General features: G+C 30.1%; 1 protein-coding gene across 8 annotated transcripts in view; it reads right to left on the bottom strand.

The window, feature by feature from the left end:
• Positions 1–23,879, bottom strand: part of LOC107448522 (phospholipid-transporting ATPase ABCA1) — a 196,382-nt gene that overhangs the window by 38,221 nt on the left and 134,282 nt on the right. For all 8 annotated transcript variants that reach the window (XM_087164612.1, XM_087164615.1, XM_087164618.1 and 5 more), the window contains 13 exons: positions 21,657–21,879; positions 21,293–21,514; positions 17,220–17,424; positions 16,341–16,451; positions 12,269–12,446; positions 11,183–11,314; positions 8,553–8,692; positions 8,168–8,305; positions 6,610–6,848; positions 4,671–4,785; positions 3,063–3,277; positions 2,056–2,119; positions 1,251–1,397 (listed from right to left, as the gene is read on the bottom strand). In XM_087164612.1, the coding sequence (XP_087020738.1) occupies positions 1,251–1,397; positions 2,056–2,119; positions 3,063–3,277; positions 4,671–4,785; positions 6,610–6,848; positions 8,168–8,305; positions 8,553–8,692; positions 11,183–11,314; positions 12,269–12,446; positions 16,341–16,451; positions 17,220–17,424; positions 21,293–21,514; positions 21,657–21,879 (2,129 nt within the window). The remainder of the gene's footprint in view (positions 1–1,250; positions 1,398–2,055; positions 2,120–3,062; positions 3,278–4,670; positions 4,786–6,609; positions 6,849–8,167; positions 8,306–8,552; positions 8,693–11,182; positions 11,315–12,268; positions 12,447–16,340; positions 16,452–17,219; positions 17,425–21,292; positions 21,515–21,656; positions 21,880–23,879) is intronic.

The following is a 23,879-nucleotide window of genomic DNA, read 5'->3' as shown; positions in this document are numbered from 1 at the left end:
CGTAATCATAAATCGTTTAAAACCAAACCAAGAACTTTAGCGAATGCTTAAAAATGTCCAATTCGAGTTATAAATTATTTTAATAAATGGAGTCAACTTATGTATTGAAAATTCAATCCTACTTTTACTTAATTATAATATTTTAATTAAGAAAGATTATCCATATTAATTTAATTGCTGTTCTGAAAAAAAAAACAGAATATTAACTGAAATGTAGAAGTTATGTCATCCTATCACATGACATTTAAAAAAAAGCATGGATTCTTACTTTATTGTTGCATGTTGTTTAATAAGTTTTAAAACCTTTATTTAAAAAAATTTTTTTAATTTACCCTATTAAATATTATTTTTTATAATAAATATAGTGAAATAAACACAAAAAATTGTACATTAATAACTGATAAACTAAATTTTTAATATTAATGAATATTATTTTCATATTTAAATAACATATAGGTTAAATTTTTTGAAGCAAGTAAAAAAAAAATTAGATGTTAAAAATATGATAGTTATCAGCTAAAAATGAAATAAAAATTACAGAATTTAAAATTCAATACACATTTTTTCATAAATTTCCCCTATTTTCAGGACTTTTTGGACTGTCTTAATCTAGAGTTGGCAGCTACGGTAATCGGAAGTTTAATAGGATTTTTTCAGGAACTTTTACAGTTTTAGAGATTTTTCTAAAACTTTCTAAATTCAAAAATCTTTCGGAATCACATATAGGTTAGAACTTTAAAAGTATAAAAAAATTAAAAATGGTAAAAAATATAATAGTTCTTAGTTAATAGTTCACAATATAATAGTTCTCAAAAATCTAAAATTTCATACAAATTCCTTATAAACTTTCCCGATTTTCAAAAATTTTGATGAAATCAAAAAGCTTAGGAAAAAGTGGCAAAATCTAGTTGAGTTAGCAGCTATATTAATCAAAAATTTTATAGGATTTTCACGGAAACTTTCCAATTTCAAGGAATTTATTTTAATTTTTCCCAAATTTAAAAAAGGGGTTTTGATTAAATCAAAAGCCCATAAAAAACTAGCAATTCCATTAGAATTTACATCTATGCTCAAGCTTCTAATGAATAAAAAACGCAGTGAGGTCTAAAACTTTTTCGACTTAGGAACTATAAAACTGCTTAAGCAAATAAGCTAATAATAATACAGCATCTAAAGCAAAACAGTATGAATCACTACTTAGCAAAAGTTCTAATATAAATCATTTAAGCATAAAATGTTTTATTTCTTACCTGTTTCTTCAGAAGTCATGGCAATATTTTTATCACTGATTTCTTTACCAAAGAACCTAGCAATACTGTGAAGTTTTAGGTGTAATAATGTGCTTCTGAAACTGAACCATTTGCTCTTCTCTTTATCCATGTTTTGAGCAAGTTCATCTACAAACAATGATTTCTATTAGCACAAAGCTGTTTCATGTGTAGAACAGGTAATGTAAAATTTTAATTGAAAAGTTTAAGGTAAAAAAAAAATTGCTAAAAGGGTTGAAAAAAAAAAGATTTAAAAAAAAAAAAAACAAAAAAAAACAGAAAACAAGTAGTTAAAAACAAATCAGTTAGTTACTTCAAATATATTTTGAGTTTAATCATTTTCTCAAAATGATAGTCTTGATTTTCAATGATAGTTCTGACAAATGATTAATGACAATAACATGTTATATAAAATTTTAATTGAAAAGTTTAGGGTTAAAAAAAGTGATAAAAGGGTTAAAATAGAGATTTAAAATAAACTAAAAAAACAAGTAGTTAAAAACAAGTCAGTTAGATAATTCAAATATATTTTGATTTTAATTACTTTCTCAAAATGATAGTTCTGATTTTAAATGATAGTTCTGACAATAACATGTTATATAAAATTTTAATTGAAAAGTTTAGGGTTAAAATAGAGATTTAAAATAAATAAAAAAAACAAGTAGTTAAAAACAAATCAGTTAGCTACTTCAAATATATTTTGATTTTAATTACTTTCTCAAAATGATAGTTCTGATTTTAAATGATAGTTCCGACAAATGATTAACGAAAATTTTGTTCTATTTACCCTCAGGCGTAGCTTCATCTTCGGGTTCAACAATTCCAGCTTCTCCAGTGACTTTCAAGAAAACCTATTCAATGAAAAAGAGATTGTGAATTCAGAGACTGACGCTAATAACATCAGCCATTTTTTTATATGCAAAAATCATCCTTTAACAAAAACTCGATTTCTGTTCTATGAAATCAACAAAGAAAAATTGTTGAATACCCATCCACATTCACTAATCATCACTCACTCACTGACTGAGAAATACTGAAGTAGCTGTGGTCCGGGTCACCAATTAAAAAGGTAACTCAAGATAGAATCCAGTTAACACGTCTTAGATACTAGTGAACTGATGTTTAATAATTGTAGTGATAGTTACCTTACGATACTTCTCCACCAGAATTTTATCAGGGATTGAATTAGATGAATGAATACCGCTAGTTACCGTATTTGCGAAAGACTGGAACTCTATTAAGTTCACCAAATTTCGAGCGCTTGCCCTGAGAGCTGTATTAAGTTCACAGTTGTGTGTGTAATCGCTATTAACAGTCGAGTTTGTACGGGATCTCGTTGTGTACACATGAGACTGAGAAGCAACAGTGCGAGAACAACAATGACGAAGTCACAAATAGCAAGTCAACTGTTCTATGTGGATCATGCATTGAAGTAGGCATGAACATATCACATCCGAGTCACCAATGTGGTGATGGTGTTATCGATAAAGTCAACCCTCATCTATCAAAAAGTACCCCAAAATAGAATTGAGTTAGCACGTTTTATATACTAGTGAATTGATGTTTAATAATCGTAGTGGTAGTTACACTACACAGCCACAACAAGTTTTAAATAAAAAGCAGATTGCAAGTTTTAAAGAGCAGATTGAACATCTTACAAATTTAATGAGGTAATGCACAACCGAAAGATATCTGTTTTGCAAGTTATTTTTATTAAACTAAAAAGAAGTGAGCAAGACGAACAATTTTGTACAGCGGAACGAGATTTAGTTGAAGGGCATAATGGAAGCCTACCTCTTCGAGTGAAGTGTCGGATATGCCGTAACTGCTGATATGTAATTCGTCCAGATTGCCATCCATTGCTTTGAAAAGTCTCTGCAACTCTCCAGATCTCTGCGCAGAGGGAGGTATTAGATAAGATACTTCAGAACCAACATCTTCCATCAACTTTGCATCAGGTACGTGGTTATGAATGAACCGTGTCAATTGCGATATGATACAAGAACCACCTAAGAAAGTTAAAAAAATAAACACAATGATGCATTTAACAGATTTTAGGGCAATAGATAAAAAATCACTATCCAGATTATTTTTTTCAGTACACACGAAATGCTTACATTTTTGCTTATAGCACACCTATAACACCTGTAATTCTGATTCATAATTCAGGGTGGGTAGTCAAATCTTTCAACAAAAACAAGCATCCTTTAAGTACTTTTTAAGTATTCCAAAAATATCTTAAGCACTATATACATTAACAAAATGCAAAATAGTTTTCAAAGTCTTCATGTGATGATAAAACAACTAGTTTCTGACAAAGAACTCTTTTCTTGGTTATAATAGCCATTATAAAAAGATCAAGAGATTTTTCGGTTTGATATCAGATGGTCAAAAATGAAACCTGACAATAATCTCATCAAACACAGCTCAGCAGACGCACATGCAAACTCTCAAGTATTTCATCAAACCTGTAAAATGATGGGCGCTTTCATACGCTATGAACCTTGAACGCTGAAATGGATTGTGGAAACATTGAAAAGAACAATGTGAAAAGGTTGCTTTTGCATAATATGTGGCAAAAATCAACATGGTAAAGAAAAAAAAATCTCATTTTTGGAAAGGTAAAATGAAACACTTTTTAAAATCAATGAAAGAAGCACCTTTAAGGGCTTTTAAAAAACGAAAATAAGCATCTTTAAGCACTTTTTGAAAATGCTATGCACCGTTACATAAACGCGGGTACCAATTAAGGTTCACGTCTGATCAAAAACAGGAACCCAAACTAAGCATCTACTTTCTCTTGTGCAGAATGCTTTCGTTCATTTAATCCATTTATCACGAAGTTAATTTGTAGTTTTAAACACAAGGCTATACATTAGGTAAAATTTTGAAAAGCCCACCCACCTACAAAAAAAAGTCTTACAAATTAAATTGCTTTTAAGTAGTAAGTTAAATGAATTTCTTTTCGTAAAACAATCTCCATCCAAAAAAATATTTTAACATAACGTTTCTAGAAAGAAGTGCCCCCCATAAAGTGGTTAGACTTAGAGGATGGGAGGATTAAGGACATTTCCATTTCCTGTTACTATTGTCATTGTAGAAAGATCAATTGAAAGAATTTCATATTTCAACACTACATCTTGAATTCTTAAACACATCGTAGTTAATATTTTAAAAAGTTTTAGACAGCTTTAGCACTAAACTAACTCTAATAGCAATTAGCAAATGATACACCTGAATTAGTACTTGGTGGTTTTAAAATGAATGATTAAGTACTGAGTATAAGATGGAAATAAAAAAAATAGTGAGTTTTTAAGAGTACACTTTTGAACTTGCTTGAAATATAATGAATAAAAGAAACACTAAGCTAAAAATTGAAATGATAAGAAATTAGACACTCACCCCAAGGAGAACTGGATGTGGAATTAAATCCATTGTCAGACAGAACATTGTTTTCAGATAAATCTGATTTTGAATCTACTGTAGACATGTCTGCTACACCCTCATCGGTTATTTCCTAGAAAAGAAGATACACGTCCAAGTCATGCCATATTGGTAAGGGTTACAATGAACTGGGAACTAAGTAATCCGTAAGTATAAATTATTTTTTATCTTTTAAATTATATTTCCTAGAAAAACGGATCTGTTTTACGGAAAATATTGAAGTCTGATTTTAAATCAATGCCAATACAATGAAATAAGGTTATAAAGGCTTCCTCACAATTGCAGAGTTCCTGGTTATGGCATGGAAACTGGCTACATGCTAGTAACAATTTGTGATCAGCTGAAAGTAAAAATTTATAAAAAGAGAACTAAACAAAGTTTTCCCATAGGTTTAATATGAAATGCATTGACAAGGTCTGAAAAAAAACCTGAAATATTATGTTTTTATTTTCTTGCGAATAATGAATTCTAAACGAATTTTAACCAATTTCTAAAATGAAATTTTGCTATTGAAAGTATCTATTAAACACAATAAAATATTTTGTAAAATACAGCTGGAGTATTTTTTATTGTTAAATAAATAATATTGTAAAATACCCTGATTTAATGCAACTCTAATCTGAATAATTTTAAAGCCGCCTAATAGTTTATTGTGTTTTGGGTAGTGGAACTAATGTGCAACAGCAGTGGGTGCAGCATTCAGGGTTCCCACTCACATTTTTTTTAAAAATTCAAGGACTTTTCAATAACTTTCAAGGACCTAAAATCAAATTTTCAAGATCCTATTCAGTAATATAGTTAGGAGGCTAAAATACATGTAAACTAGATTTTATAATTACATCGAAGCAGAAATAGCATATTTTTAAAAGTACAATGCTTAGTTGACAAAAAAAAATTTATTCATTAAATTTATCAAGTTTACATTGTTTAATAGTTGTGATTGTTTAATATGCATAGCCTACAGCTACCAATGCAAATGTCTGATAGTTATTAGATGATATATATTATTAATTGCAGATAGTTATATGGAGATTAGAATATTGCTGTTTCAAATATCTTTGAAGACTATAAAAAAAATTCCAATTGACATTGGATGCTTGTTAACTTTTAAAAACTGGCATCAGATAGTGAAACTTTTCATGAAATTAAATTAGCAAATTGCATGAAACCAGTGATTAATACTAGACATGGCTTGTTTCAATATTTTTTTTCTCACAATTGATTTCTCCCATGTTTACTTGTATTTTGTCATCCAATCATAATCATGGGAGAAGTAAATAAATATATGGGTCTTGAACTCTCAGTTTTCTGACCCTAACTATTCTTCAGAAAATGGCAAATGGATAATGAAGGAAGAACAATGATTTCAATTTCTATAAATTCAGCTAGAATTTTTTTGTGCTTTTTGTAAGTCATTTTAATTTCCAGAAAATCAAATACTTTTCAAGTACCCTATCACAGAATTCAAGGACTTTTCAGAGCCCCTGTTTTTCCCAACAAAATTCAAGGACTTTGAAGTACCGTGGGAACCCTGATATTTAGCTTTGCCATGGAAACAAAAATTTGCAAATAAAAATATAAAGTCACAGGCTTAAAATTTTTCCATTGTATTGCTGATCAATACATAGGTTAATGCTATTGGTGTAATACTTAATGTATCTTCCAAATTTTTCGAACAAGTTTTAAATTAATTTTCTTTAAAATTACAGCACTAGTATATAATTTGTCTATGTAAGTAAGTGCTTGCCTTTGTAATTTATTTTTTAATATGGGTGACGAGGGGCAATCAGAAACTTTGCTGTCAACCAAATATGGGTGACATGTCAGTGAACGCATTAAACTATGTTCAATGGTTGAAAAAAATACCTTACATATTTTTCCACGGAGTTCTACTTACACTAGTGCTTTTGGTGGTAGAGTTATCTTTCACTGTTCTCGAAGATCCCCTGCTGTTTCTCTGAGAGAGATTGTAATCACATGATTTTACCAGAGTCAAGTAATATCCGTTGCCAAACCGGGTTTTCAAAAACAGAGAGGATCCACAACACCTCAACTTCCCATTGTTTATAACTGCTATTCGATCACCCAGTAAATCAGCTTCATCCATGTGGTGAGTAGTTAATATGACTGTACGACCTGCATAAGATAATGAGAAAAAAAATAATTAACCTCCTTTATATGTATTTTAAAATATTCTAATAAGGAAAAAAAACAGCAATAAACTTATTTTTAAAGAAAAACATTTGTATAATGTGCAACATAAAAAACAAACCACACTGAATAACCTATGCCAAGATTAAGACAAAACTATTCACCCCACACTCCTATTCAAAGTGACTTTTCCTCGCAACCATAGTCCCTGCCACGATGAGAGACTGATGCCTGGAAGAGTTCTCCTGAAAGCCGCACTATATTCAATACGGCAAGACTCTACTTGAATTGTGTTTATTTTCATTATTTTATCATGTTTTTTATGAATTAAATAAATTTTCTAATTGTTTTGCAACTCATTTAATTCTTAATAATGATTAATTAAAGGGGTTTTAACCCTCAAAACCCATTCCTAGCTCTCCCTACTAGTAAGCAATTTTTGGACCCCTTCGAGAAATCATAAGATAAAGGTGGATTTTGGGTTAAAAAACTTGATCTTTGATGGATCTGGTTAACTGGACAATTCAGTTTATTATTGGCGTCTAGATACATGGTGGGCCGAGATAGCCTAGTTGGCAAGGCGCTAGATGTGTGCATGAATGAATGGTTGTATGAATAGGTCCGCCCTATAAACTGGTGTGATGTATGGGTGTGGCAGAAGTTGAGTTCTTGATCCCAGATGGTGCCACTGGAAAATAAGAACAATCATATCCATTGCCTTAATGGCCAACGACAACAGGAACAACCTGAATTACTTTTTCAGTGGTGATGAATTATAGTAGGAATTAATAAAACGAACAGAACTTTTATGAAACTTTTAACACAGTCACTATAAGTCAATTTGTTTTTATCTTTCAGGTGGGGTACATTTTCCTCTTTCCCAGCCTTATTTAATATATTTTAAATGCACAACTTTATAATCACATAAAATAACAAATAAGAGAAACTATACTCACTAATGGGAATGGATAGGGAGGGACTTTTTGGATGGAGGGTCATTTTTTTAAAAATATTTTTAGAAAAGTTGATAACATCAATAGGAATTTTTATTTGTTTGTGATAATATAAAACATTTATAAGAAAGTTTTTTTTAAATTTCTTTCTGAGAATAATACTTACTGGAAAACAAGAACAATCGCACCTATTGCCTTAATGGCTTATGACAACAACACATATATGGTGCTGTAAAATGCTTTGTCTTTTTCAAAAATATGTTATTATCATTAATATAACAAACCTCCTAAATAAATGGTTAGAGATTAATAAAAAATACATAAAGCTAAAAAAATCACATAATGCATTACCTGACTTGTATTTCAAAAGCAATTCCCAAATAGATCTTCTGGCGTAGGGATCTACACCAGCCGTAGGCTCATCTAAAATAACGGTTTGAGATCCACCTACAAACGCTATACCAATTGACAATTTTCTTTGCATGCCACCTGAAAATTAAGATAAAATATCACAGTTTCATTTATGTACATTAACCATTACTCAAATAATTGCTACCAAGAAAAATGATGAGTTAGAAAAAGTTTAATAATTCGTCTCACTTAAAAGTCATTACATTTGCATTGCTATAAACATGGATAGAAAAAAATCCAGTAGATTTTACAAAATAAAATACAAATTTCATAAATACATAGTAATACAGAAATAAAAATTAAAAAAAAAAAAACAGATGCATACCAGACAGATTTTTTGAATATTCATTTGTTTTTGGTTTCAGGTTCATGTCCTTAATCATTTCTTCCGCTTCCTCAGAAACTTCTTCCTCTCTGGCTCCTTTCAACCGAGCATAAAACCACAAATGCTCAAGAACAGTCAAACTAGTAAATTATAAAGAAATATCCAGATTAATTTTATGTCAAGCCCATTATTCACATGACAATTATATTTCAATTTCATTTCAAGCATATTATTAACATGAGAAAAGCCACACAAGTTTCTAACACAAAATCTTGCAATTGTTAAAAAAAAAAAAAAACATTGAATAAATTTTATTAAGAAGAATCAAACATAAGTTAGAAGAAAAAAAATTATTGGTATGAACAAGAAAAATAATAATTTGAAGTCTAGAAGATTTGTTCTGAGAAACAAAACACGTGAAAGTAGAAAATTTGTCTTGAATCCTGAGTTAAATTGCAGGGGTCAGTCTAGGTTTTTTGAGAGGCTCCTATTTTATGAAAATTAAAAATTATATTAAAAAATCAACAAAAAAATATAGTAAAGTAAGAAAATATTTTCACAAATTAGAAAATATTTCATATGTTCACTACAAAAAAAATCATTTGTGACTGATAAATTTCGATATATTTTTCTTTATATATTCAAAAATAATTTTGCTATAAAAACATTTTGGCCTTAAAATTGTATCCAAATTTAAAAATCCATAAAAATCCTTGCCCATAGTTAAATTTCAACTTGAATTTAATAAAAACATGCATTTAACAGTACTAGCACTAAAAGTTATTATCATTATGAGAACATTTTTGACTAGGTCATACAGAAAAAGGTTTCATTGAGAAAAAAAATTTTCATAAAAAATAAAGGTCTGCTTGAATAAATTTACAATAGTGTTTAAGATAATGTTCGAATGTTTAGAATAATGTTTGAATTTTGACTTCCTGTACAGTTATGGCATAAGCGACCTGTTAGGCTTACCACATTGCACTATCTGACCAAACATGTGCTACCTTTTCGTAGAAGACAGCTGGCGGAAAAGCTCCTCTTTGCAATAGATTGCAACGATAACGGGGTTTGCATGAGACCTTGTTTTCTTAAAAGTATTTTGTGAAACTACCTTTTTTCCTAAAGTTGAATTTGTGAAAGTACAGCTAAACGGTAGTAAATTCACCCTGGACAGACCCCTGAATTGTTTACACGTATCATAGGAAATCCAATCAGAATATCTGATAAAGTTCTGCATTAAAATTTAGTGACTTTTCCATGTTTTCCAGATTTATATGCTAAATTTGCCAAGTTTCATAAATAACATTTTGACTAAAGCTATTTTTCTAATGAGGCTTGTAATAAATCCCCATAAAGTAAATTAAAGCAATTTCTAGGTTATAAGTAAAAAGCAAAAGCAAAAACATTTTTTTTAAAAAAGCACGTATTGCATTTTTTTAAAATATATTTTGCATGAAGTAATTTTAAAGAGGAAAACATTGTTTTAGTTTAATATTTCAAAAATCATACTAGGGTATTTTATACATTTTTCAAGTTACTTTTTGCTCTTTTAAGAACATTTATAGGAATTTTTAAGATCATCAAATTCCGGGCTCTAGTTATACGAAAAGATTAGAGTGCACAAAAATAAATAAACAAGGAAATTTTCTCTTGGTATAAAAAAAAAATGCAAGAAGTAAAATTGCATTAAGAAAATTAAAATTTCTTTGAGTTAGAAATTTCACCTGATACATTTTGTATACAACCAATTTAGCAAATTGTAAGCTGAAAGAATTATGATAAAATTTAATCAGAAAAAGAATATGCAAAATGTGTACTAAAAGCCTTGATAAAAATTACACAATTATGTGTTTTTATCAAAAAATTTATGTCAAATTAAAATTACAATATGGCCGAGCCTAAATTCTGGTATTCTCAATTACATTCGATGAGCGATTACATTAGATTACATTAGAAAAAAAAATTACATTAGAAAAAAAAGCGATTACATTAGAAAAAAAAATTAAAGCAACATTTTTAGCTGTTCTATGGAGACTTCTATAAATTTATAACTATTGCCTAATTTGGTTTATTATCTAACAATTAAAACTGAATATTTTTAATCAAAGAGCTAAATTTATTTTGAATGAAACTAAAAATTTGAAACAGTTTTTCTGATTATAAATTGCTCATTGGATTAAAAATAGTTTTAAAAATAAATAGTCGAAAAAGATTGACTCAGATCTATCATATTATAGATTTTATTTATACTTACAAAAATAGCTAATAAGTAGCCCGCAATTTGATAATGTGATACAATTTGCCCTTAGAAAATTTCAAAACAAAATTTTATCCAGCAATTTTTTTTCTTTTTTAATATTATTCAGAAGTCCAAAACATTCTAAACCAACAAATAGGGTAGAACTATAATTTTGTGCAGTTCTTCAGTTCAAATGGTATAAGTTAATAATTATTAATCAAGTTTTTTTACTTAAATCTGGCAGTGGAGAAAATTCTGAAGTATCTGAGAAAAATCTGATCTGGAAAAATCCAGAGTTTTCACTTGATATCCCTTCAGTTACCAAATAGATAGAGTCAACCCCTATAAAACAGTTAAGTTTGTATAAAATAAAGAAAAAAGGACTTACTCCTCAAATAGAACATTATGCTGAGGGCATGTTCCTAAACTTCGTCGAATACAATCCATGTCTGTTCGAATATCATTGCCATAAATCTTAGCAGTTCCAGTCGTAGCAGGAAACATCCCAGTCAATATTGATCTTAAAGCAAACAATAGCTCCAATTAAATAAAATTAATAATTTAATGAAAGCATTTTTTTAAGCTTCAGTAACTATTATATATCTTTCTAGTTATTTTATAACATACTACTTTCAACTGTTCATCATATTTTTTATGATGGATAGCTTTAAAATACACACAACAGCATAATTATTCCATTTTAAACGTCAATATTCCTTTCATCAGCTATTAAACAAATTAAACACTCAGTTGTGAATGATTACATATTTTAAAGCTTTCAGTATGAAATTTGTAAATTAATTAAGTTGCGCAGCCAAATCTTACAACAGAAAATAAGCATCTTTTAAGAACTTTTTAAGCACTCAAAAAATATTTTTAAGTACTATATAATTTAACAAAATGCAAAATAATTGTCAGACTTTACATGATCAGGATAACATAACTAGTTTCTGACAAAGAACTCTTTTCTTGATTATATTATCTTCTTGATTGTATTGATTCTTGATTATAATGAAGCCTGAAATTGAGAATATCTTGCAAAATGCAGCAGAGTTGCACAGGAGAGTGCAATTATCTCATTGAACCCAGCTTTGTAGACCTACATGCTGAGTCACAAGTATTACATCAAACAAGTAAAATGGTTGGCGCTTTCATACGCTACGGACCGACGGTAAGCCAAAATAGATTATTGTTAAGAGAATTGTGAAAACGCCCAACAATGTGAGAAGCACACTTTTGCATAATGCATGGCAAAAATCTACACGATAAAGAAAAAAATTTCATTTTCAAAGAAGGAAAATTAAGCACTTTATTAAAACGCTACACACCATGTTAACATATGGCAATATAAATACAAATTAAACACTCAGTAGTGAATGAATTATACATTTTAAAACCTTGAGTATGAAATTTGTAAATTAGTATATTGCAATATAAAGGCGTTGGTAAAAAAAGACTAGTGACTTCAACTTACATGGTTGTTGTCTTTCCTGCTCCATTGTGTCCCAAAAATGATGTGATCTGACCTTCGTAGAAATTCACACTAAGATCATCCACTGCCAGCTTCTTGTTGGAATATATTTTGGTCAAATGATGAATGGACACACCCAGTTTCAGATCATTTGGTTCTTGTTCAAAATCTACATTACCACCTAGAAGTAAAAGAAATTACTAGCTACTTTTTTCAAAAAAATAAAATATGGTAGAATATCGAATCATTAAATTACAGACAGAAGAAAAATAAAAGGTGTGGACAAAATTTAAAGTCAAGGCTTCTTGAATGTTTTTATGAAAATTTTCACATCACTTGTAAAAAATAAATAAAAAATCTATAAAAGATGTAGTGGACAGCTTTTAATCTAATGATAAAATTTCCATGCACTAAGATGCAATCTTAATAGTCGGACGGATACATTTTAAATGTAATAAATAATTATAGCGTTGCTTTGACAATAGCAAAATCAAATATCCCTTTTTTTGGCTTTCACATATTTTATTTTATAATAGTAGCTGACAAAATTTTTGGGTTTGCGACTACTAATGTTCAACTACGTAGCCTTGTAATTTTGAACTCAATCCAGAAGATAAGGGAACTACTGGTTCAAGTATTGGGAGAAATTTGCCTTTGTGGAGGACTTTTTGATGGAAGTAGCCTGCATTTGTATTACATGGAGAGGAAAACCTCCCACAGTTAGCCTGACAGCATGGAGATTCTAACATACTGACTTTCACATATTGAAGGCAGTCATGTTCTGGAAAGTTTAGTCAGATGAACCAATTGTAAATATTTAGATTTCTCAATGCAAATTTAACTTTCAGCATGATTCAGCATATTTCTAGAAATACGCAGAAACCCTTTTGCAAGCAATTATAAAACTCGTTCAACTCAAGATAATTCCATCCAAACACAATTTCGGACAATTATAAATTATTGAGTCGAAAGTTTTTGTTAATTCGTAATTCATAATCCTCAGAGTATTTAAATTTTACAAAAATGTTTTGAGTTAAACTTAGAGAGTTCGTAAACTTGACAGGTTTTTATGTTCATGACTTTTCTACACATTCACAGAGCAACTATCTGTGTAAAATATCAACAGAATTTATACTGCAAAATTTACTGTAAAGATCACCAATCAGAATTTAATAAAGACATGTTGATTATTAAAAGTTAAAACTTTAAAGTTTTGACGTAAAGAAATAATAGATCCTTTAATTTAGGGGTGCACAACCTGCGGCCCGCAGGCCAAATGCGGCCCTTCGACTACTGAAGTGCGGCCCGCGAGAACTTCAAAACACAATAAAAATTTTTTTTAAAAATGGCAATTTTTAATCGCACTTTTAAGTCATCACGTTTTGACACAATCAATTTTAACAGATTCTTTAGTAAATGTACGTTTAACGCGCTTTCTTTAAGCCGATTTTATAGTAAATATAAATGATTTTTTTTAAACAGTTATTTCCGCTTTTCTACGTGATTTCGAAAATCCCAAATTTTTATTATTGTTAATCGCGCAATTAAAGAATCACTTTTTGATACGGTATTTCGGTACAGTTTTATTGTAAATCCTAGTTATTTTTCCTTCGTTTTTATTTCCGCAACGAATATGATTTGGTCGAATGTGGTAATGAATTGTAATTTGGTCAAAAACCAAATATTCGGCAAAAAAAAGAACAAGAAAAAATCGACCGAATGCCGTACACTTGGGGCCAAATAGCAAAATCTTTTAGTAGCATAGTAACACTGAAACTAAAATTTTAATGCTCAGAATAATATTTCCTGAAAAAACTTATTCATAAATTAACTCTAAAAAGAACGTTTTTGTCAATCAAGACGAACGTCAATCAAGAACGTTTTTGAAAATGTCGAAAAGCGAAACAGAGAACATAAAAATCAATCTTAATTTTTGAAAAAAATTTTAAAGCTGAACATTTCAGTTTTTCAATTACGAGAAAAAGCCAAGAAAAAAGAATTAAGTCATCAGAAATGCTATTAAAAATTACTGCGTTATAATAAAAACGTCTAAAAAAAGAATTTTTTATTTTATTTAAAGAAAATAAAAAGATAGAAAAAACGTTCTTAATTTTTAAAATGAAAAACTTAAGCCGAAAATCTCAATTTAAATTTTTCTCATTGCCATAATTTTAGAAGAAAAAAAATTGCCATAAAATAAACTTTATTTTTAAAAAAAATGCTGAGTAATAATGAAAATGCCTAAAAAAAGAAATTTTTCTTAGTTCCTGAAACAAAACTTTAACACTAAAAATCACACTTTTCTATGTTACTGGTTATTTATATTACAGTACAGGGAAAGAGTGATAATAAATTAATAGTATGAGACGTTCTGTTAAAATGCTGGGTTATAATAAAAGCAGCAAAAAATGGAAAAAAATCCTTCTCAATTCTCAAAGTATCGAAAAAATGACGAAATTGACTTGTCTAATTATAATTAAAAAAAAATAAATAATATTTATAAAAATTCAAAAATAAAAAAAACTTCAAAAAATACATTTTTAAAAAATATTCTGCCGAATATTTGACTGATCATTCAACCAACTGAATTTTTCACAGAAAGGCCAAATACTCGTTACATCCCTCCTTAATTTAAATGCAATGTTATTTCAACTTGAGAAATTCATAAAATGGCGGAAAATGTGAATTTTTAAACTGCTCACTGTTTGTAGTTTAGATTTCAATTTTTTTGTTGCTTAAGTGATCTTTTTCGATAAAAAAAAGGAAAATGTTTATGATATAAAAAATCTAATAATTAATAAAATAAAATAATAAAGTACATTACAAAATAAGCATTGAATTTTATTTCACACTGAATTTTTTATCACAGTTTTGTTTTTATTTTAGGCCTTTGTTTAAAGCCTATAACTTTTCTTCAATTAAAATATTTAATTTGAATTTATAATACTTAAATATGACTAAACCTTTTCCTACTTTCATTCTGTGGGCATTGCAGTTTTTTTTTTATTTATTAGAATTTAATTCTAAAATAAATTTTCATATTGCATGATATGATGAAAAAAAAACCATTTCTTTTCTTCAATGTTTATTTATTTTGATAAATCTATTGTTCATATGATAAAAATAGCAAATTTTTTTTTGTAAAAAAGAAAGTATAAGTTTTTTTTATTTTTGAATGAATTCTAATAATGCAACACTACTGAGTTATTGATATTACTAAGTTTATTGATAAAAAAAATGGAATGCTAATGTTTAAATAAACATTACTACATTTGTCATTAACATGTCTAAATACATGTGCGGCCCTTCGTTAGCCAACCTGCTGTGCAAGTGGCCCTTCACTCAAAAAGGTTGTGCACCCCTACTTTAATTTATAAAAAATGAAAATAACAGAAAATAGACTTCTTTTTCAGGGTGCGTAGCCAAATATTTCAACAAAAAACAAGCACCTTTAAGTACTTTTTAAGCATGCAAAAAATATTTTTAAGCATTATATATCATAACAAAATGCAAACATGATCATGATGAAACAACTAGTTTCTGACAAAGAACCCTTTTCTTGATTATACTATCCATTACAAAATTATTAAGAGATTTTTTGGTTCAATTTCAGAGGGCTGAAATTGAGAATATCTTGCAAAATGCAGCAGAGTTGCACGCGAGAGTGCACTAATTTCACCAAACCCAGCTCAGTATATGCACATGCGGGCTCATAAATATTTCATCAAACATGCAAAATGATTGGCATTTTTATATGCCATGGACCAACGGTGCACCGAAATAGATAGTGGTTCAATGAATAGTGAATAGCATTGAGTAGAACAATGTGAAAAGCAGGCTTTTGCATAATATGTGGCGAAAATCGACATAGTAGAGAAAAAAATCTAATTTTCGAAAAGGGAAAATTAAGCACTTTTTAAAAACACCCAATGAAAAAAGCACTTTAATGGCTTTTAGAAACCGAAAATAAGCACTTTTTAAAAGCATTACACATCATGTTTTTTTTAATAATTAGTTAATAAAATAACATTCATATGTTCTTCTAAAACAAAGACTATTTTTTATACAAACTTACTAAAGTTGGATCTTGCTTCTATATCTGTCACCGGTGCTTCTTTCAGTTCTGTACCACACCAGTAAGATTTAGTGACAAAGAAATACCATGATTTTGGAACGCCATACTGACCTGAAAAATTACAATTTCATTAACCAATTGATTCTCTTAAGGAATTAATATAGAATCTATTCAATGATTTGCATAGTAACAGCTCCTTCCAGTTCTTACAATTACCACCCAAAATTTTTTATCAACTCTGTGGAACCTCACATTGTTTCTCTATCTATGTACTGTAGCCAACTCTGTAGCCTTGTAATTTTGAACCCAATCCAGAAGACAACGGAACTCCTGGATAATGTATTGGGAGAAATTTGGCCTTCGTGGAGGACTTTTTGATGGAACTAAACCATATTTGCATTATATGGAGAGGAAAACAATGAAATTCTCACTGTTAGCCTGACTGCAAGGGGACTCTAAAACCGTGATTTGTCTACCACTGGGGATATTTTATGTCAGCACTGTGGTCGGTGCAAGCCGAATGAGGAATTCGTATCGACCAGCCATCGCTGGGATTCGAAACCTGTTCACCTCATTGGAAAGTGAACGCTCTATACCATGAGAAATCACGGCTCTGGGAGAGATGCATTGTCCAGAAAATTCACATACATGTCAGAGTTCATACTTTCAACCACAAAAACTATTTCGATAGGTGTAAGGCTATTCTTTTCACCAGAAGTGACTTTAGATGGTATGCTAAAGTTGATTTTGGAATCATAACCTCTATTTTATATTGCAGGGCAGGATTTTTTAAAAAATTTGGGTTTCTATAGACATACATGTTGTTAAACACAATAATTAATTTAGGTCAGAGTATTAATTTAAAAAGGATGAAATTACCAGGCCACACAGCTTCTATGTACCATGTGAGGACTCCATAAATAAAACCATCAAAGAGTAGCATTATCATGACCTGTAACATACTGTAATCATCACCAGGAATGGGACTTTCGTGGATATTGGACCACTGAGCCCCAACACCTTCTTCTTCATAATGGCTGATGTAACTGCAACCGAACCCAAAAGCAACATTGGAAGACAGACTCTAAAATCACAAATTGAAATGATCACTTCCAATATATAACTATACATAAATAATGCAAAACAATTAGGCTTTGTAGTGCATAGCTGCCAACTCTACTGGATTTACCAGTAGACTACGGATTTTGCCATTTTCTCTTCGTCTACTGGTTAGGACCGGACAATAAAACAATGCATCGGAAAATATCGATTCCATGCAATCATCACCGATCTGATGTTTAGATTGGCAGTTTTTAAGCATCGGAAATTGTGATTTACTGAGATGCGTACGATATTTCTTGATGCATAGTTGACATAGATGTCTACATGTGCGATGTTGAGCATTGTTCCCAATAGTATATAGATGTCTGCAAGCTTGCACGAAGAGTGATTCCTCCGTAAGTGTGCAGTGATAACTGTGGCGATGATAGTTATCGTTCTCTGTCTTTTTTACATCGTGACTCGTAGTTTTGGTGACATGATGAATTCAAATGTGATTGAAAATGGAAGTGTCGTTAAATCCATTAGTTATAGAAGGGTTTTCTTTTAATTATGCATGTGCAAATCCTATTGATTTTTTTACAATCAATCAAGACCGTTAATGTTTTTTTAACCACTATTTTGTAGATATCCTTGTCTTTAAATATGTAGAAATAATAAAAAAATGCAACTTACTAATTGCGAATTAACACAGTACTAAACATTAAACATTAATGTACCGAAACATTGTGATGCATCAAAATATTGTGACGACGATACATTGCGACACTAAAATCTTAACATTGCCCAGTCCTACTATAATAAAAATTCTTCTGGTTTTTGTACATTTTAGAAAATTCCTTATGATGCAGTAAGTTTTTGAAAAAAATCCCCATTGGAATAAAATTTTGACACAATTTGTTGCTTGCTTGAATATTTAAATAAGTATTACTAGTGCATAATGATGCGAGCCTAACTTATAATAATCAGTTTAAAGCTTTTCTTTTTCCTTGTTCTAAAAATTTCAGTTTATTTTTATTCAGTACTCTCTTTTTAAATTAAATTTTCGCAACTTTAATTATCAATAATGATTTACTAGTCCAATACTATTTAAATTAAAAGTTAACATAATAAAAAAAAAACATTTCAAATTCATTTAATGGCAATCATGAAGGAAAAATATTGCAAACCATTTATAGTTATTAATGTAATAAAATTTTTGTATTTTGTGAAGACAAAAGAAATCCCTAAACTTCAATATATGAAAAATATTATGGAACAGTTATCATAAAATTCGTGAAATCTACTGGATTTCTTTTCTATCCATGTTGGCAGCTATGGTAGTTTCAAAATAAAAAGGTTAGTATATAATAAAAAATCAAAACAAAATTATTTTGTCCCATAGCACAAATTATGTTGCAAAATATTTTACTGAAAAAAATATATCCTTCACGGGGGTCTGTTTAGAAGAAATTTGGGTCCGTTAACGGATCCCTCACAAAATATCTTTTCATAAAAACGGACCCTTCACAAAATATTTTAACTTAAAAACGGACCCTTCACAAAATGATTTTTCTTTTAATCGGACCCTTCACAAATTTGTTTATCTTCATTATTATTTTGTTAATCGATTAAACCCTTTCCAGAACAGAAAACAAGAAAGATGGATATAAACGAATTAAGTTTTGTCTTCGGCAGACAATTCTTCCATTATTCATCCGAAATTAATATTCTGCGTTCAGCAGTATAGTCTAAATACCAAATATTTGTTAGTTGCATCTCTAATTTAGAAGCAGCAATTGTTGTTTATTTTTTAAAATTTAATTTTTTTAATTATAATTTTACAGTGTTGAGCATAATCTTGTATATATTTACAATCTAAAAACTCCTTGAAAAAGTTTTTTTTTTTGCAATAACGGACCCTTTTTGCACAAATTCATAAAAGCAGACCCTGGTTGAAAGAATGTGAGTAATTTTTTCACAATTTCATGAAAAACGGACCTTTCACAAAATGTCTGGACAGATCCCTGCTTTAATAAAAAGAAGTGGTCTGTTATAAAGATTTAGAACTGTTTTTTTTTAAACAGAAGAAATTTGTTCAAAATTTAAAAAAAAATATATATATGTTAAAGCAGTAGTTGGAAAAACTACATTTTCTTTCTAGTTAACTACAACTAATTTATTACTACATCTACTTGCCTTAAATGTAACGACTACTAACTACTTTCAAAAGGTAGTCACTACTTAGCTACTTTCAGAACACAAATTTAATTGGAAAACTCAATTTTCACCAATATTCAAAATGCTTTTAAATAAATAAAAAATTGGTTTCGTGAAAAATGAGGAGATATTAAGAAGTTCATGTTTACATGAAAATTTTTTTTTATTCTAAAGCACTTTTTACCAATTAGATTAGAAATTTTTTTTGTGTTAGAGCCGTGTTTCGTGACTAAATTAACATTAAAAGTAGTTGCCAGGAATGGCTACAAACTACTGTTTTTCTGTATGGCACTACCCACTACATTTCTTCTTTTAAAAAGTAGCAACTACAATAGTTTTGCTACTTGTAGCAGCCTTCTTCCAACCACTGGGTTAACCACTTCTCTGATTATGCAGAGAGTTAACTCGGGTAGGTATATTCTGCTAATATTTATCATCCCGAAAAAACTTGGGCTCAGCAGAATTTGTCAGTACATTTCGTTTTATCACGTTTTTACTCGGTCGGAAGCAAACAACATAATCTGCTCTGATTGGAAATTTGCCAAGTTTTATTTGGGAGTTTTGCTGTTGGACTGCACATGTGTTTTGTGCGATTGTATATACGATGGTTGCTGAATTTACATAGCAATAAGAGTAAAAAAAAAATATGTATTCCTTTACTGACGTTTGAAAAGTATCACTATGTGTTGTCCCATGTTTTAAGAACTATCATACAAAGACTAATATTTAACTTTTTTTTATTTGCCCGAGATGACTCGGGATACTAAACTGATTTTAAATTAAATGTTCCTTACACATAAAAAAAATTCAAATTTCAACTTGTACCAGGGCTTGGAAAACAGCCCGTCCGTCACTCCTCGGCGGTCAAAATTCCCCATGGACAATGAATCTCTCGAATCCAACGTCCGCCCGGACGGCCATTTTCCCGTTAATGTTCGTGATACATTTTCAATTTTTGTTATCTTACAAGAGTCTGGCGCCTCGCTTCTAAAATTACCCTCTAATCTAGAACTACAGCAACATACTGCGTATGGTGGAATTGATGTTTTCTCTGTCTGGGAGTACTGCAGTGGTTGAAAGGAGCTTTTCAGCAATGAACTTACAACAAAACGCATTATGTACTGGTCTTAAACAAGAAGCGTTAAACGCAATTAAGAACATCTACCTAAATGGAAAATCCCTTTCAGATTTCTATGCAGAAACCTCTGTAAACGTCATATTTGATTCATTTAAAAAAACTCAGCACCCTGGGATAAATTGACCTGTGTCATTTAAATTATTTCATAAAAGAAATAAATTATTTCATAAAAGAAATACTAGGTTACTATTAGTAACCTAGTATTTCTTTTATTACTGTATAATGTAATCCTAGTAACTAATTCATTGTGCAATTTATATAAATGTTTGCAATAAATAAGAGAAAATTATATTTTAATTTATTTAGAAGCTACGGGTTAGCTTCAAAGGAGGTATATTGTTGGATAAGCTGTCCTCGGTGACGGGTAAGATTTCTGAGTTTTTTCGAGCCCTTTACTTGTACATTATGTTTTGTTTTAGTTCCTTGTATTTATTCATAAAATTTTTAAAAAATATGTTGATTTTGCGCATTTGTAAGGGAAGTGGTTAAAGAATATTTACAGAAAAAATATATCCTATTACATACTTAATGCAAGAAATTAAAAAAATAGTCTTACATTGGCTAGTTTTTTGCCGAGCGACATCTGATCCTCCCACATGACTAGAAATGGATATGGAATGTATATGATAAAGAAGAGCATGCCACCTGCTGCTGCAGCAAGGTTAGCTCTAGAGAAGAGTGTACTAAACAGAAATGATAACATAATAGTGGATACAGAATAGCACAAAAGAAACACAAATATCACACCAGGATCACTGTTCTCCATCACTTTTCCAAACTGAAAAATAAAAAAACTATACTAAGTTTGAAGTAAAAAACAAAGTTTTGTTATAGTTAAAATGCAAACTTATCTGATTACATAAAGGATACATGTGAAGTAAGAAAGTTATAATATTAGTTTTAAGAAATAAATTTCTTACCACAAGGACTAGCATGAGAAGAAAGCAGCTGGCCAGCATGCTAAGAAAACTTTTAATGAACCAAGCCAGCCAAAGGACGCCATTATTGAGGCCCATCACCTTCATAACCTCTTTCAGTCGACGTTCTTTTTCATAAACAATGGATTTTATAATCATTGAGCTGGTGTACACCCAAGACAGAACCATAAACAATGGAAATGTTCGAGAAAGGGCCATGATAAACCTGTAATAAAGTAATAAACCTGTAATAGTGTTTGTATAACCTGCAATTATGTTTGTACAAGAATCTTGAAGCACATCCTACAAAGAAATTGCAATAACTATAATATGATGGTGTTGATCGCCATTACTAATATTTTAGTGGTAGTTGAAGTATCATCATTGACATATACATCTTAATTTGCAATAAAATGTAATAAAATGGCAATTTTCTCAGTTAAATAAATGAAATCGTTTAAGAAAAGCTGATTTATTAATTATTGAAAATGGCCATAATTCAAAAATAATAAAGAAAAGAAATCCCTTAAAGGGATCAAGATAAAACATTCCCTTACATCGAGATTTTAGTTAGCAGGAATTTTCAGTTGATCAGTAGTTCATTTATGGCGCACTTGAGCTGCACAATGAGCTATTGGCGACGGTCTCGGAAACATCCCTGACGATGATCCGAAGACATGCCATCACAATTGTGATCCTCTGCAGAGGTGGTGGAATCCTCGCTTTGGTAGCCCGACGACCTGAACGCGAAGTCATACACTTTACGGTATAACAGTTTAATGAGGACCAATACTGCACATCCTCGGTCCCTACGCAGACTTATCCAAGTGGTCACCCATCTGCACACTGACCGCAGTCAGTGTTGCTTGACTTCGGAATTTTCAGTTGAGATAAGATATTCAATCGTTGGGACTGGGACGCCCAGTCGCCACATATTTAAAATTCAAAGAATTTGTTCCCAACGGACAGTTAGGACCATGGAGAAGAGATCCAAGGTTGGCGAATTATCGAAAGATAACATAGACAAAATTAAGCCAACCCCCATAATCAATATTAGGTTTGAAATTACTTTGGCGATTGCGAATCGCCAACAAGACTGTGAGAATTAGTATAACAATGTAACTGAAACATATTTGTGGTAAGAAATTAATAATAGAGTTTTAAAAAGATTTTTGTTTTTGATTAGGCACGACAGAGAATTAATGAGTCTACATTAGAATTGAAATAAAAAGTTCGCTGATCGATAAGAAAAGAATAAAATATTGTATGTTCGCTTTTTATAAAAAATTTACAAATTGATTTAGTTTAAATATGATTCGATTAATAATGATTCAAAAAAATAAGTTTAAGTAATTAAAGATATTTTAAAAGATACGAAATATGTATTAGCTATTATGGCATCACATGTAACATAAAATTGAAATAAAAAAACTGACTCTATCTGGCAAATAGGGCTGAAAATATTCATTAAATCTAGGTTTCTTTCTAGAAATTTACAAAACTCTTGACTTATGCTTCTGAAGCTTGGACAGTGACAAAACTGGAGCAAAATTGCATTGCAATACTTGAGATAAAGATTTTGAGGAGTATACTTGGCGGTGTAAATGAAAACAAAAACTGGAGATGGAGATTCAACTTTGAACTGTATAAGATTTATAAACAACCCGATATTATTAAATACATAAAAATAAATTGAACGAATTGGATGGCCCACGTGATTCGAATGCGGGCTGACAATACAATAAAAAAGATATTGCTTTTTAGACCCACTAAAAAAAGAAACCAGGACCGGTTGAGATGAGCTGATTCAGTGGAGTTTAATTTTCTTGCAATTAATGAAAAGAATTAGAGATCAAAGATAAATCGGAAGTCATTATAGAGAAATCTTCAGAGGAAGGCATTGGCCCACATTTGGCTGTCTGGCCAACTATGATGATGATAACATAAAATCTAGCTATCAAACAAAACTTTTTTTAAAGACTCTGTGGTATTGAATTTGAATATGTTATTTACTTTTAAGCTGATTAGAGGGTTTAATTACTCTCATTCTCCGTAAAAAAAGTTTTAAGCTGGATAACAGAAATGTAAAGATTGCAGCCCTTATAATGGTGCAATGGCAAATTCCCTATTTGTTCAACAGATTGCAGGTTCAAAACTATAGGCAGATAAAAAAAAATTGTGAGAGTTTTGCTTATTATTTTGAAATTATTTAATTTTTACTGCATT

This window comes from Parasteatoda tepidariorum, chromosome 5 (assembly GCF_982258835.1).
Source record: "Parasteatoda tepidariorum strain Cologne lab strain chromosome 5, Ptep-v5.0, whole genome shotgun sequence".
NCBI lineage: Eukaryota > Metazoa > Arthropoda > Arachnida > Araneae > Theridiidae > Parasteatoda > Parasteatoda tepidariorum.
The sequence above is the reverse complement of the archived record's forward strand: the minus strand, read 5'-3'. Positions and strand labels throughout refer to the sequence as shown.